General features: G+C 39.9%; 1 protein-coding gene across 11 annotated transcripts in view; it reads left to right on the top strand.

Annotated features, from left to right (window-relative positions):
- Nucleotides 1-15,672, top strand: part of RAPGEF6 (Rap guanine nucleotide exchange factor 6) — a 119,413-nt gene that overhangs the window by 9,585 nt on the left and 94,156 nt on the right. For all 11 annotated transcript variants that reach the window (XM_063413377.1, XM_063413386.1, XM_063413381.1 and 8 more), the window contains exon 2: nt 15,204-15,274. In XM_063413377.1, the coding sequence (XP_063269447.1) occupies nt 15,204-15,274 (71 nt within the window). The remainder of the gene's footprint in view (nt 1-15,203; nt 15,275-15,672) is intronic.

The following is a 15,672-nucleotide window of genomic DNA, read 5'->3' on the forward strand; positions in this document are numbered from 1 at the left end:
TTAAGGTTCAGAAAGACCTCCAAGATCAAGTCCAACCATTAACCCAGCAGCATCTGTTCACCGTTAATCCATGTCCTTGAGTGCCTTATCCACACGGGTTTTTTGAACGCTTCCAGGGATGGTGACTCTTCCACCATCCTGAGAAATCTGTTCCAATGCTTGACAGCCCTTTTCCCTGATATCCAAGCTGAGTGTCCTCTGGTGCAGCTTGAGGGCATTTTCTCTCATCCTGTCACTTGTTACCAAAGAGAAGAACTTTGTGTCATTCTTTAATTCATCCAGAGTCAGGTATGTTTAGAAACAGCTTTGTCTGAAAGCACTATTGTCCGGGTTAGGCTTGATATCTTCTTATTGCTTTTTTATTTTGTTTTTTAAGCTTCTCCTGCTGTTACAATTCTAATACAGAATGATTCTCAAGCACACAGTTCATTAGGCATTGTTCCTGTTGATTCAGTGCTGGTTGGTTGAAGCAGTTTGAGAATCTGGTGTGAGTGTAGGTATGAATATTTAACCAAATATTTCTAGAAAACATCAAGTTCCTAATCTGCCTGTGAAGTTATTCACAAAGCACAAAGTCTTCTTCAAAATCTCCATCCCTTTTCCTCCATCTTGTTCAGAAAGTTTAGTGTCTGATGCTGTTGTGTATCTGCCTTGGGGTGTTTCTTGTGCAGTCCCTGTCTCTGTTCCAGCTTTCAGGGAGATGTTAGGATGTCCTGAGAGGGCTGCACATCCTTTCTGTTCTTTTAATTTACATTTTGTTTAATTTACATTTTGTTCCAAGGAGGCCTTTAGAAGGTTCACTCAGTGGTTCTGGGGTTTTCTGGGCTGATGATATAGATGTCAGCAAGGCTTTTGTGTTGGAGAGATGATTATAAAACAAGAAAACCCTTTATTTTCTGTGTGTTTCAGAGCATACTAGAAACTTACACAGAGTATTTAGAGATATTTTTCAAGCTATTGGCCAAAGTAACTGTAACGGAAAACCAGAGATCACAGCAGCTTATTTAATGATAATCTTGATAATAAATGCAGGATTTAGGGCTCAGCAGATGTGATTGTGCAGACTAGGTCATACATTTGTGTTGATCAGATATTTCAAGGCCTAATTCTCTAAACTGTGATGGTAGGGTGGTGGTAAATTTAGCTTGTAGGGGGCTGAAAAATGACTCAAATTTCTGGGCACTGCTGTCACAGAGGACACTCAGTGCTCCAGAACAGCTGTGGGGACCTTGCAGGCCACAGCTGGTGCCAGCAGGCAGGTGGTGCCTGCAGTGTTCCTCTGTTCCCCAGCTTGCAAACAGGGGAGGCTGGGGCCAGGTAATCTCATACCTGTAACTTTCCAAGGTAAGATTGGTTTGGTTCTTTCCAGAAGGTGATACGACTTCTGCTTCATAAAAATCCTGTTAGAGGAGCAAGTGGAGTTAGTGGGTATTAGGGAGCTGTTCCCAGTGATCTTCCAAAGACCATGTGAAATGTTACTGCTCCAAGATTACTTTTCCTGTCCTTGCTTCTACTGTTCCTGAAAAACTGTTTTTTCATTTTAGTGACAGCTGTGAGAGCCGTGAGAGTAAAACCAGAAATTATGGTGGAGTCTTGGAATTTTTTATTGGAAGTTACTTCCTTTTCCCCATGAAGTGGGGTCATGCACTTAGTTTTGTCTGTGGAGTGATAATTTAAAAGTTTTCACTTACGAATTAAAGTTTAAATATGTAATGTAATATTTTTCTACCAACCTATTTCTTATTGTAGTATCTGAATTTAAAAAAACTTGTTTCAGGGACTGGTTAGGTAGTAAAGGTGTGTTTTACAATGCTTTATCTGACCTAGAATATGAGCCTAGTGCCTTGTTACTGACCTTGCAATAGGAACTTCTTGGAGATACTAGAATAGTGAAAAAGGGCCAGAACAGGGTGTGGAAGGAGGTGGGAGAGAACTGCAAGTATACTTGGCATTCAGAAAAGTTGCCAAATGGAAAAAAACCCACATTTCTTTTCTGCTTTTGTTCTCCAAAAATGCAAAGGGTGGAGGATAAGCAGTCAAGATGCGTAGGTGTTAAATTTCTCAGAGAAACAGTATTAAAGCTGCAAAACATTGTAGTGAATAAAAAGATAACTATTAAAAAAAAAGGATTTTCAAAATAAAATCTCCTCAGGTAGTATAACCAAACTTATTTTGTATATGCTTCAGAGTGAAGTTTTTCTGTTATGTTTATTTTAATAAAACAATTTCTTTTGTCAGGTTGTGTGAGGAGAGCTGGATATCTGTCTGCAGTGAAAATAAATCTAAGAGAGTAGCCTTAGGGAACTTGTGTGAATGTCTGCTGTGAGAGGAAACTGAGGTGCCTGTGCCCAGGTTTTGTCCACTTGTGGGCAGCCCTGCTTCTGAGGGCCAGAAAGGAGGAAGCCAAACAGCTGCAGGCAGCTGTGTGCCATCCCTGCTGTGCTGCTGGGTGCACTGGGCACACACTGCTGCTCTTTACTCATGGCTCTCTCTAATGACCCTGGTGTGCAATGCCCCCATCCCAAGAGTGTAAAAAGCTGACAGTCTTCAGAGGAAATGAGTCCCTTGACATTAAAAGGTGGCTTATGGTGGTGTTGTCACTGGCAAAGAAGCTGCACACTTCTCAGGACCATTCCAGATGAACTTCCAGTTTGCAGGGAAGTGCAAAACACTTTGCCAGGCATGTGCAAAAATGAGTTTTCATTGAGAAGTGTATTGAGATTAGCTTGATAAAGTCTGTGCAGAGCTCTGATGCCTTTCCTTGTGAGAGGCCTGATACTGCTGTCAAAGAACTCTGCTCTTGTTGGTATTGCCAGACAAGCTGTTTTTAAAACTTGGAGGTCTTCTTGTTTCAATGGCTTCAGGCTTAAAATATAGAGGGTTTTCCTTTGTTTGATGGTACTGTGATACACCCTTCTTCCTCTTTTGAGGATTTCAATGCAGTATTTTGGAAATACCCTGAGTTCAGGGAAGCATGCACAAATTAGTTAGCGTTCTGCATCTGGTTTTCCGAGGTTCCTTGGCTCTGCTAATCATTGGTTAGCTTTGAGCATGTCAAGAGTATAGCAAATTCTTGACTAATAGCACAAAAATAACTGCCTTAAGGGATTCTCTCTTTATAATCTTTTTGTGCCTGATTAGAGCATTGAGATTCAAGCAGTCTGTCCTTCAAAGACTGATCATGAATGAGCCTCGAATGATGGTCCTGTTGGTCTGGAGGGAAGGAATTCTTGTGGTGATGTGTTGTGTTGCAGACACATACAGGTTGGCCTTTTGGCCAAATATGAATTCCTATAAGGAGTGAGTTCCAGAGCTGTTTTAATGTTTTTCACTTTGGCAGTTTGTGTTTGAAGGAGTTGAGGAGTGAGGTCTATCATCATAAACCATATCATGGGTTTAGTGTTGAAAGGTGATGATACTGTTTTTGTTGCACTTCAGTTTGGGAGCTTTATGATGCTCTTGTCACAAAGCATTTTGCATGCCAGTGGCCAGTAGATACTGTGGGAAGGTTATTCTGTTTAACTCTGATTTATTTGATCCTACATTTTCAGAGTTCTTTGCAGCATGTCCAGCCTCCAATAGGGTGTGTTGATTTGGCTGAATAAAATTGTTCTTTCCAACTGTTGCAGAAGAACTTTCTGTTCCCGTTTCCCATTTGAAGTAGGAAGGAAACTGGCAGTCCTATGTCAGACTGCTGACCTGCCAAACACATTTACTTCTTCCCTTGTGCTGGATGGGAAGGCTTCCTTCAGCAAACTCCTCTATAGATGCCTGTATAGGTGACTTCCAGGATGCTTGTCAAAGTCTTCTTGTTCTGGTTCTTCCAAACTGACATGCAGTTGGTACAGGGCTTAAAGGGTATCATCTAGCTGGTGTGATCATTGGAAAAAAATCTCTGATCCCACATGTCTGGCCCACCATTTCAGCCCAATTCCTGAGCCATTCGGGTAAATTTCCTGGTAAAGTCCACAGCTCAAGAGAGAGACTTCCTTGTGTTTTGTTTGCCCTCTGTTCATTTTAGGTAGAATGCAGCTATGGAGTATAGCAGACCTGTGGTTAACAGATGCTTCATAACCTATCAGAGCTGAGTATAGCTGTGTTTTTAAGAAAAACTGAGAATGTCCCATGTGCTTAGGGTCTCTCAAATGCAGGAAATCTGGCTCTGTAAAATTTGGAGTCATGGACTTCAGTGTTTAGTATGGTGAATAGTAATGTTGCTTTGATTTTTCCCAAGCTCTAGTTTGACTCTAGTAGAACGTGTTCTTAAAATATATTTTATATGAAATATAATTACATAACTTTCACAGTTGTGAATGCTAATGTAATAAAGTGAAAAGCCTTAGATAAGAGGTCTTCCATTCCTTCAGCACTTGGACTGAGTGTACTTGGTAAGTATTGCAGTGGATCAGCTGCCTGAGTGAGAGGCTGAAACACTAAATGCACAGCTTTTCAAGAAAACACACAACAGAGATGTCTTAATTTTCAGTGTAATTATGTAAAATGCCTGAGCTACAATACTAGATCCAGAGTAAGTTTAGTCTTAGTTGGGTGGGGTTGTTTTTTTTTTCATCTTCAGTAACTAATGGTAGTCTTGCTCTCTTAAAACAGAAGTTTTTAGGTGAGACCCTTGATTTGTTTAAAAGTGGCTTGGTTGTACCTCCATAGAGGCTGTGGTTGGCTAGCACTGGAATAGCAAGAGGTTTGGGGGAATCTCTGGTATGGTGCATTACAGATTGTGTTGATCGTGGTTTCCTAGGAATGAGAAAGGTGGTAGAATTGGCTTGTTTTGGTTTTGTAGTCAAAGCTGATTGTAACCTCTGAAGTTTTTGGTCTTCCTAAGGATAGAATGGCACATTGGAGAAGAGGTTTCCATGTCATCTCATATGCTACAGCTCAGCTGAAGGAGCCCATGTCTCACGTGTTATCAGTTAGTACCTGTTTGATTTAGTGTGGAGGTGGAGGAGACAGTTCCTTGGCATCTTCTCTGTAGTTCTGTGGATGTTAGTCATGACGTTTGTTGCCCTTTGTGAAGCTGGGTACCTGGTGGGTAGGCTGCAGGATTTGGAGCTGGAAATTCCTGATTGACCATATTGCCTTATGGTTGATTCAGTCTCTTAACAGTATGCTTGTTCTTTGTTCCTCCTAATGTTGAAGTTGTTAATTTTCTTAATTAGAATTATTCCCTTTGTAACATTACGCATCAGCAATCAATGTAATGACTAGGGAAGTGCACAGGTATCTGTACCTCTGGCATTTATTTGACTTGATTTCAAACTTGAAACCTGTTAACCTAGGTAGATGAATATGCATATATATATATATATATAAAACTCCTCAATTTGGATCTGTAAGCTTCTTTGTGGTTTATGGCAAAGGTATTCCTGAAAAATACAAAGGTTGATGTTCAAGTGGCACAGCATCAATTCCCGGCGTTCTGCTGTGGTAGTTTACATTCAAATGTTGTAGTGAGGTAAATCTGGCTAATTCTTTGAGCAACGATGGAAGAGCTACTGATTAATTCTTTTTTTTCTTTGATGAGGGATGTATGTGCCACTTTATGGACACAATGAACACAGGCATGTTAACTTTTCTCAGCTTGTGAGAGGATACTGTAGTAGTTGAGGTATTAGTAAGGTTTGAGAGAATCTATATTCAGATAATTTAGATTCTCTAAGAAATACTGCCTCCTATACATAACTTTCTTGGATTGCTCTATTTGGTAGTGCTTGGGTATCCTGATACCAGGATGCAGAGGGAATTACTGGTGAACATATTACTGCTGTCCACTACAGGAATTTCTTCATAGTTCACAATGACATTATTATGCAAATTAAGTAGCTGAAAGTTGATTTTTCTTTTTTCCTTCAGTGGCTTTATTGAAAAAGACTGCAGGAGAGCATTACATTTGTGTGATATTTTATTCTCCAGTTATAATCTCATCATTCTCTTCCTGTTTTACAGATGCAGCAGAACATTTTTAGGCAGTTAATAGTGCTTTAGTCCTCTCCCTTACCTTACTACTGAGAGGGTGATTTAAATTACAGTATTGATAAAGACCTCATTTTGCCTTCAGTATTATTTATTTAGCAGGACTTAATTTCCAGACAGAAATGACCTTTGCTTGCTTGAATTCACAAAGAAGTAAGAAATTACACACAGAAAAATCATAAATATGCCACTAGAAAAATAACAATATTCTTATCCATTTGTATAAAATTCTGATGATAAATACGATGGAAAAAAGCTACAGTAAAGTGCTATTATTGTGTCTGGCAATCCTCTGTGTGAGATACCTGTTGAGCTGTAGTATGGGAGCTCAGTTATAACATTCACTTGCTGCAAAGGTACACTGGACAAAACACGATGAAAAAAAACCATTGACAATGGAGTATTTATGTGTTTAATATGAACCAGCAGTTGCTAGTCCAAGAGGGAGGGAAGAGAACAAGAACTAGAGCATTTTCTGCAGTAAGAGCAAAGTCGTGTGTAAGTAACAACTCAGATGTTTAACGTGTCTGAGCTGCACTCAGCCTCACTCCCGAGTTGTCACGACAGGTAGGCATAGAACTGACCTTTGGATTTCATCCTCCACCTCCTCTCTCCTCATCCCCAGGTTTCTGTACCAAATTTCTTATTTAATAAGAATGTACTTTTTTTTTCCCAACATGTTTCAATGTCCTGACCTTTCCTACCACAATTCCTTCTTTTCTTAAAAAGAAATTTCAGATGTTGACACTTTCCTCTGAAAAGAGCAGGGAGCTTTTGTGAATCAGAGGAGCTGATGTTTTTGGAGTTATGATGAAAATGTTTTAACTGAAATATTGCTAATTGATGGATGCTTGTCCTCTGGAAGGGAGGTAGTTATTTCTGACAGTCAGCTGCTTGACTAAGAGAGTGTTGATTGAACTGAAAGCCACCAATTTTTTGGGTGGATTTTAGGTGATTTTTCAAGAGCCTGGGTTAGGAGGCTGATTTTACGATCTTTGTATTATTTAAAAATGTTTGGTATAAAGTCTTGCTCTTCGATAGGGGATAATTTTGTATATTCTGTGCTTCCCTGTTGAACTTCAGGAACTCATGTTTTTTGAGGCAGCTTGCTTTTCTATTATCGGCATATAAGTCTGAAAGATGTTTTAAAATTAAGTCATGTATGTCAGGGAACTTTATGGTAATGTTTTAGTTGAAGGCACTTTTTCATAGCTGTACTTTTATTCTTAACTGAAAAGGGCTGAACAGTACTTCAGATATTCAGAATTCTCCATGAGCTGCTTGCTTGGAAGCAGTGACATCTGTTGTTCTGTCTCTCCAGTTCAGGGCCTTTGCAATTTCACTCTGCAAAATCAGCTTTTCCAAAGGAAGTTTTTTTCCTCTGGTAAAGTCAGGGTTCCAAAAATGCTGACTCCGTGATGAAACAGCAGTAAAAATAATATAAAATTTCCCCTCCCTCATTCCTTTAAATGTTTTTCATTCTACCAAAGTCCTATATCAACATAATCCAGGGTTCTGAGGTGGAAGGTGTTTATCTGGCTTGGGTGTGGAGAGTGATTGGTGAGTAGAGAAACTTTTTGTTATATTTTCCTGTAGAAACATTTCAGTTTTTATTTCGCTTTTAGAAGTACGCCACTGAATTTAGGTTATTTTCAGTCCATCAAAAAGCTGTAATAATGCTGTTCAGGTCTCTGTATTTAAAGATTTGGCTTTTCCAACTTTTCTTCAGGATAGTTTGATTCTTAGGAGTGCAAGTCTGTGCCTGTAGCCATGTGCATGTTATAATGCAGCATTAGAAAATAGTATATAAGGAAACTATTTACCTCATTGAGGAACTTGTTACCTTCTCACAAAAAATAAGATAAAAATCCAAGCGTGCAAATTATACTTCTTGCTATCTGCAAAAATAAGAACCGGATTTTAGTTTTCTGTTTGTGGCTATACTCTTATTAATGGGTGCTGTCAATGGGAATTGCTTCCTGGAATTACAAGAGTGAAATAAAGTCTCCTTTAATCTCTTTCTCCTGTATAAAGATACTATAGCAACTAGACTGACACTTCCCCATTTGGAAAAACCAGTAGCTGTCGTATGTATAGGTAAATGGGAAGTTGAGAGTTTAGGGAGGGGTGCTCTATCATAGTCATGATATCATCCATAGTTGTCTGATGGCCATGGGCTCCAGGAGTGTGAGGACATCTGAAAGACCATAAACCAAAGAATTCAAGTTCTTGCTCATTTGAGGCTGTTCAGCTTCTGTATGAAATACATGCCATTTTTTCTGAGTAATGGAATATAGCTCTGAAGTAGTTGAACCAGTTTATTGTATACAAGTCTTACTGTGTGCAGTCTCAGGCAGTGACATAAGATCATGCAGGAGTTTGCTGTTCTGTTCTATGAAAGGTTCTTTAATTAGGGTTTTTGAATTAGTGGTGTTTCCTCCATGGAATGACATGGTTTCATTCCTTAGGAGTGCTGCTTAAACTCTGCTATTCTCTGCAAGGTACTTTAATGTCCTTCATTCATAATGTTTTCATTTGTGTGACTAATCCATTCTTTCTATTCCCTAATAGTGTCTCAGTGCTTGTATTTAGTTTTTATGTTTGTTTTTAAGTGGCCTCCAGCTAAATAGGAGGCTACTTTAAAGGGAATTGTTTCTTTAAATGAAGAGCCCTGAGCTGAGATTCTATTGCATCGCTTGCATTTTTATTGAAGTCCAATGTCTATGCCCCTGAACAAGGAGAGTAAATAAGTCAAGATGAAGGAGTTGCTTTCCAGTTCATCTCACCATCTTTGTTTCAGTTTATGAGCTGTATACTCTGTTGCACACGTTAAAGTGGATTTTTCTGCTCCTCCCACAAGTTTTGGGGGTAGCTGACAGTGTGTAGGGTGGGCTTCTTGAACCAGCATCCCTCAAGTTGGTGAAATTGCTCTGTAGATATCTGAGTGTGTAAAATGTGGATCAGAGAACTACAGCATGTTTCTGTGTTTTTATTTCTGGTATTACAGTATCAGGAAAGAATTCGGGAGTACTATTTTTAAATTGGCCTTAAACAGAAACTAAAGGGAACAGCGCGGATTCCAGCCTTCAATGAAGCAACAGGAAGGGAAGCAATGAAAACCATAAACCGTGCTGAGTAACATTTCCTCTCTTCTGCTACACCCCCCTATCCCCCCCCACCTCCAAGGGTGACAAAGTCTTTATTGAGCCTGACAGGATTCCTAATGAAAGCTGCATTCAATCTGTATAAGGAGCCTGCTGAATCACTGAGAAGCAAGTAATGGCATCGGGCTGGAGGGAGCCTCCCACCTAGAGCTTACACAGCTTGTGCTCTGTGCTCCAAGAATCACCTCTGTTTGCTTTACTGAAATCTAGACACTTTAAATAACAACTTTAATACAGAGAAGTTCAGACACTGTCCAAGAGGCTGTTAAAATCCTTGTCCTGATACCAAGTGAGTGCTCGATTCTGCTGGAGTTTGTTTCCAGCATTGTTTCTGCTCAGAGTGTTGAAAAGGGAAGAGAAGCAAAGCAGCATACAAACAGGAAGGTTTCTTTTCCTGGAGGATTTTGTACCTGATGTCTTTCTGAATGCCATTGGAATTTGGGAAGCTGTTGCCATATAGTTTAACTGTTGGTTCAGAGGCAGAAATGTGTGTCTATTTCTTTTAAAGTATATTATCAGTAGTAGGGCTGGATCTCTAATAACATATCTTCAGAAAATACTAATAATTTGTTTGCTCTGAAACGTATAAAACATGCATTCTGTCAACTGCCTTAGCTTTGAAAAGGAATGGATGCAAAATCCCATCAGCCATCCTTTGTGCTTTTGCAGAAGCAGGTTCTGTGTGTGACCCAGGGAGTCCTGGGTGGCTCGGCAGCCTGCGTGGGCTGGGCGTGGGGAGCCTTGAGTGAGCCAAGCACATGTTCTTGCAACAGGAATTAAAAGTGTTTGGGGTGGATTGAGAGACAGGTTTTGTGCAGCTCTTCGGGACAGGTTTGCATGTGAGAGCAATCTGTCTGGAACTTGCTGACACAGCTGGTTTTACACGCAGCTTTGAAGTGCTGGTGCTCTGGTGCAGGTTTCTGCTCTTTTCTCATTCCCTGAGCAAAACTCTGGACTGAATGAATAATACATGAATGAATAACGCCAGTCTGCTTTCTTTGGGCCCCCTTGTTTCAGGTGCAGGGTGGCTCTGGGGTGTCTGTGGGAGCATCCCTGGGTCCCTGCAGTGAGCAGCTGTCGGAACCGGGCTGGCTCTGCCTGCTGCCGTGAGGGACAGGACATGACAGGCACTGCTGGAAGGAGTCTGTGGGGATTTATCGCTTCCTCAGCATCCCTAATACCTGATTGCAACAGCTGAGGTTGTGTCTATGAGGTCATTTCAGAACAATTTATTTTCCTTAGAAATAGACCAGATTTCCTGTTCAGTGTATAATAATAATATTAGTAATAATAGTATGTTACTGGAACACCTGGCTGTTGCCACATAAAGTGAAGCATTAGTTTTTTGTTTGGTGTTTTTGAAGGGCAAAGTTGCTTTTGATCCAGTCATTCCATCCTTCAGAGCTCTTTTTTTTTTTTCCCCTCCTTTATTCCCTGTTAACACTGCAGGAGGATTTGTCTTGGACCTTGTTTTGGACTTTAAACATCTGGATGCAGCTCATGTGAATTACAGTTGTGCTGGCTAGAGTCATTGGTTGGGAAACTTTGTGGTCAGAACTCCATGTTCAAGACCACTGTTGTTCCACCAGAGCCTTAATTCCAAGATTTGTAAACATGCTTCTTGGATTAAAGGCCAGAGATTGGGTGAGATGAGGGTGAAGCAAAAGGAAACAATACCTACCTGCAAATTTTGGTGTTGCTGCACTGTGGTGCTTGTTCAGAAGCATCCAAATCTTGGTCATATTTTAAAAAGATGCCAGCAATGGAACTTAAGGGTGACTATCACTTCCTCAGCACTTTGAGTTTGGATTGTATTCTCCTGATGATTTTTCTGGCTGGCTGTACTTACTTCTTTATTTTAAAAATTAACAATTAAGAAACTAATAGTTCACCGTCCTTGCAAAAAAACTACGAGCAAATTATTTTCAAAGAAATGTTTTGGGATAAATGGTTGATTGTGGCAGTTAGCTGGTGTCTTTACTTTTATCTGGTGAGTTTTCAGTTGATGCTTCTTTTGTTTTCCTCTCTTATGGTATCTCTGAGAGTTAGCATCTGGCAGGGAAAAAGAGAAGTGGTCTGGGTATTCAGGTGGCTCACTTCTAACTGTATTGGGACGAGGATGTTTCCATAAAAGAATATATATTTATATAACATGATATTTTTACTAAAATCTCTGTATTTTTACACCACCTTTGGTTTAGCGGCTGGTTATGCTTTTTGCTGAGGAATGTGTGTGCTAGAGATGATAAAAGCTGCTGCTGAAGGAAGCTGAGGCTGCTGCTGACCACGCTTTTGTGATAGCAATGCCATCCACAGAGCCATCCCTTGGTCTCTGCACTGCTGCTGAAGCACACGCTGTTTTATTCACTGTATTCTGTCATGGGAAGAATTGGAAGACACAGATATCCTCTGCTTGTTTTAAACGTGTCTGCTGGGAGAACTGGAGGCAGAGAATGAATGATCTGTCACTGGCAGCTTGGTGCAGGATCACTGCAGTCTATGGTATACAGAAAATCTCCTTTCTAACAGGATTAACTGCCTAGTTGTTAATTGATTACTGATTACTCTTTGCCCAGTTCCCCACCTTCTCTTGAGTTGCTGGAGCCGCAGTTTTAGCTGGTTACTTTCTCTGTAAATAACCTTAGTCAAGGTTGTTTTCTGTCAAAGATTGAAGAATCTGTTGTGAGCATAGCATTTGCAGGTAGATGCTGTGCCTCAGTTTTAGCTATTGTTTCAGCTGATGAAAAGCTCTGAAGATGGCAAAATAAAATCATACTGAGCTCATTGTTTAGTTTGGAGTATTTGGAGAAATTGTGTTTCATCAATAGTTGTATCTTGGTTGGATTTTGACAAAGAAAAGAAACTAATAGAAAGATTATAAGAAAGGATATGGAAAGGGGCTGTAAAATTCTGGCACGTGATTTGTGTTCTGCTGACACGAAGCTGAATGTTGCCCTTTGGCATCACTTTTTGTAGTGAGTATCAGAAAATATCTGTGAAAATGATCACTACCCTTTGTACTGAGGTTATGTGCTTGTCCACTGTTTATAACTTCTGTGGTGAAATGAAACTGTTTCTAAAAATAAAACTGAGAATTGTATTAGAAGCTGTTGTAAATTTTGAGTTAGAGAAATAAATGCTGTCAGCTCTGTTGGAGGAGGATTTTTGGGAGCATGGTGCAGCTGGATTTCAGCCTCTGGCCACGAGGTGGCCACAGCCCCTGCCCATGTCCAGCCACCCTCGGATTAACTGATGTTCCTTGCCGGCAAAAATATAGAATGAGACTCTAAATATAGTATTTGAAATGTGATTTCAGTGCTATTTTAAGCACTTAGTCTGAAATGAGCTGGAAGCATTAAAGAAAACTTCACAAACTATGACTGATAGGTAATTTTCATTTTATTGGGAAAAACTGGGATATATGCACTGCATGTACCCTCCCGTGTTAGAATCTGAAGTGGCATGTGAAGGAGAGGATGAATTCTACCTGGTTGTATCTATTTAAACAAGCAAAAAAGGCTTTATTTCACTAAGACGTGGAAAACACATTGGCTGGGTACATTTGAGGTAGGGTAGAAAAAGGCACCTCACATCCCTTCCCAGGAGATTTTTGAGTTAGTTCTTTTTCTCAGTGGCACTCAGGATCGCCTTCTCTGCAGGACTAGGAGTGGGCTTTGCTTTACAAGTCAGGTATTTTTAGGGAAGGCATTACAGATCATGTTTTAAAACCACCCATAGAGACTGCTGTGTGGGTAGCCAATGTGTTTAGCTTCTTGGTGTGTCACCTGGCTGGGTAGTGAATTACATTTATCATGTAATTTATTACGTTTATCCACATTAGAGCAGTAATAGTGGGCATGTAATTTAAATGCCTTTTGCTGGGTGGGGGAGTAGGAACCTTTGCCTTCCCTATGCTGTGCTCTGCTCAGCTGTTCCTGTGCTGCTGCTGATCTCAACAGATGAGGCTGGAGTTGGGAGATGCTTTCCAGACATGGATCCCTTTAAACAAATGTTTATCTCTTTAATTTACCAGCTGTTTGTTCTTCAAGCTCCTCGGTGTGTCAGTACAGCAGTCCTGTGTGCTGCAGGTGGAGGGCAGGGGTCAGTCCAGGCTGAGTGAACTTGCAAAGGGTCTGCATTCTGGGGAGTTGTAGAGAAGAATTTACAAGTCAGGATGTGGTCATTTTTCATATGCAGAAGTTAAAAACTTTGTGATTAAAAGGGGAACATATGCTCTTGTTCTGCTTACAGTTTTCTGTAACTTATAACTACAGAACTGCTTATCTAAAACATTTTCGACATGTTCTGTTACATCTTAGTCCTAGTTATGTAAAAAAGTACTGGAAAGTGTAGGAAAACCTGTACAGTTTTATAATTTTACGTGTCTCTGTATAGACACAATGAATTATAAAGACTTAGAAAATTCAGCTTTAATTTTAATACCAAATACTGTGTCTCTCCTGGCTGCCCAACTTTTACAGGAATTGTGAGTATCCTTCTTTTGGCCTGGGAGAGTCAGATATTGTTAACTACTAAGCCACTCTATGCTGCATTTCTGTGCCTAATGCTTTCAGGTGGAGAAGTTGAGTTAGTTCCCTGCTCAGAAACAGGGAAAGCTCAGGAATGGGAGCTGTTGGTTATCTGAAATAACTCTTTGGCTGCTGGGTGCCCACCTCTGACAGGCTGTGGTGAGTTCAGAGTCTGTCCATAGCTAGTGCTCCTGGATGGTTCACTAATAAAATCATGTTGGTGGCAGCTTTTGAGGATTAAAATTAGAGTGGACTCTGTGAAATGAGTGCTTTGTAAATGTGTTACAAATTCAGGCCTTCTGTTTAATTTTCATGGGGTTTGGTAATGACATTAAAAAAAAAAACCCCTGAGTTTTATTGGTTTAACATGGTCCACAATTATGTCTGACCTTTCATTTGATACAATGGTCCATATCAGTTCTATTGCTAAACATGGACTATGAAGCCAAAGAACTTTTCTGAAGTAAATCCATTGTAAATTCTGAGGCCAGAATTCATATTGATTTATCTTATGTAAACACTGGATAAATGCACTACTTGAAAATTCAGAACATACCTTTCAAGGCCAAGCTGAAGAGACTGCCCTGTGGCATATAATGATTTTGTTGTGTGTGTATTTGACTCTGAACAGCCCACCTGTTCAGGACAGTAAATTAAGTGATGAATAGCCCTAGTGAGCTGTTCCCCACCATGTGGTCTGCACCATCAGCACAGATATTTTTGTGACTGAAGAGGATTCTGTCTGGTGAGAAGTTTAAACAGCTGTATCTCCTAATTACAGCTTCTATGTAAAGTTCAGTTTATAAAGCAAAATAATCTTCATGTTTTAATATTTTTGTTTCTGTGGTTGCTAGTGGATGACACTGATGTGTGTTGCTGAGTAGTGGTAGTAGTGAGAGACCTCTAAAGCTCTGTTGTTTTCATCTTTGCCAAAGAGTATTTTGGAGTACATTTTGATGTTCCCTCCAGACATGGACTGGGCTGAGCAAGAGAGGCAGTAACATGGTGTAGTTTGTAGTGGGTCTGCCAGCTAGGTCTGACATGGACATGAAAATTTTTCCTCTCTAAATATAACCCCTTTGCTATGAAAAGGTACTCTGGTGGTTCTCTGCACCCTATATAGTGGCTTAGGTTTTCAATGGTTTTGAAAAATTCCTTCTTTAAAGAGATCTTAGAAAGTTTCAACAATTTTTGAGCTTGAATGAATAGGCCTGCTCTATTTGTCTTATTCCATATGTTGCTTACTACTGTATCCATTCACATAATTAATATTTTCAGGGATATTTTTAATAAATTTTTTTTCAGGTCAGTGTATATGCATCAGATGCACTTCACTCTTTTCATTTCCACAGCTCAAATGTAGACAGGGTTCTTCAAGTCTGTGTATGTGCTGACATACCTATTAATCTGGGCTTTGTACAATTCTGTGTAATTTACTGCAGAATCTGAAAAGTAACAGTCAGTGATTAGATGTGAATGAGATTGCTTATGTTTATTGGTTGGTTTTTTTTTTCCTTTTTAGGACTTGAACACTATCTATTCTTTCCTTCATGGCCTGGACATTCTATCACATTTCAGGGAACACCAGCTAAGGTGAAGTACTCTGCAGTTTGAGTTTTTTAACACACATCTATGACTTTTTTGTGGAGATAAGCAGAGCTTTTGTGTGCCTGCAATTTGAGGTGGCAGAGCAGTGGCCAAATCCATTGCTGAGTTAAATCACTGCAAAAATGTGGCACAGAATCTAAACTAATTAACTCTTCTAAGAAGGAAGGCAGAGCTTACTCCCATTTGCCTTCAAAGGACTATATAGACAGTGCCCTGCCTTAACTCCAGATTACAAAAGCTTTTTAATGCTTCAGACATTCAGATGGTCCCAGAATCCATAAAATGGAAGGGCAACAAAGCACAAAAAAGTGCTTTGGAAGTATTTTAGGTCCTTCAATTCCATTGCTATGGGTAATTCCAGTGTGTGGGAGTGATTTAAACAC

Source organism: Prinia subflava, chromosome 16, assembly GCF_021018805.1.
Source record: "Prinia subflava isolate CZ2003 ecotype Zambia chromosome 16, Cam_Psub_1.2, whole genome shotgun sequence".
Classification (NCBI taxonomy): Eukaryota; Metazoa; Chordata; class Aves; order Passeriformes; family Cisticolidae; genus Prinia; species Prinia subflava.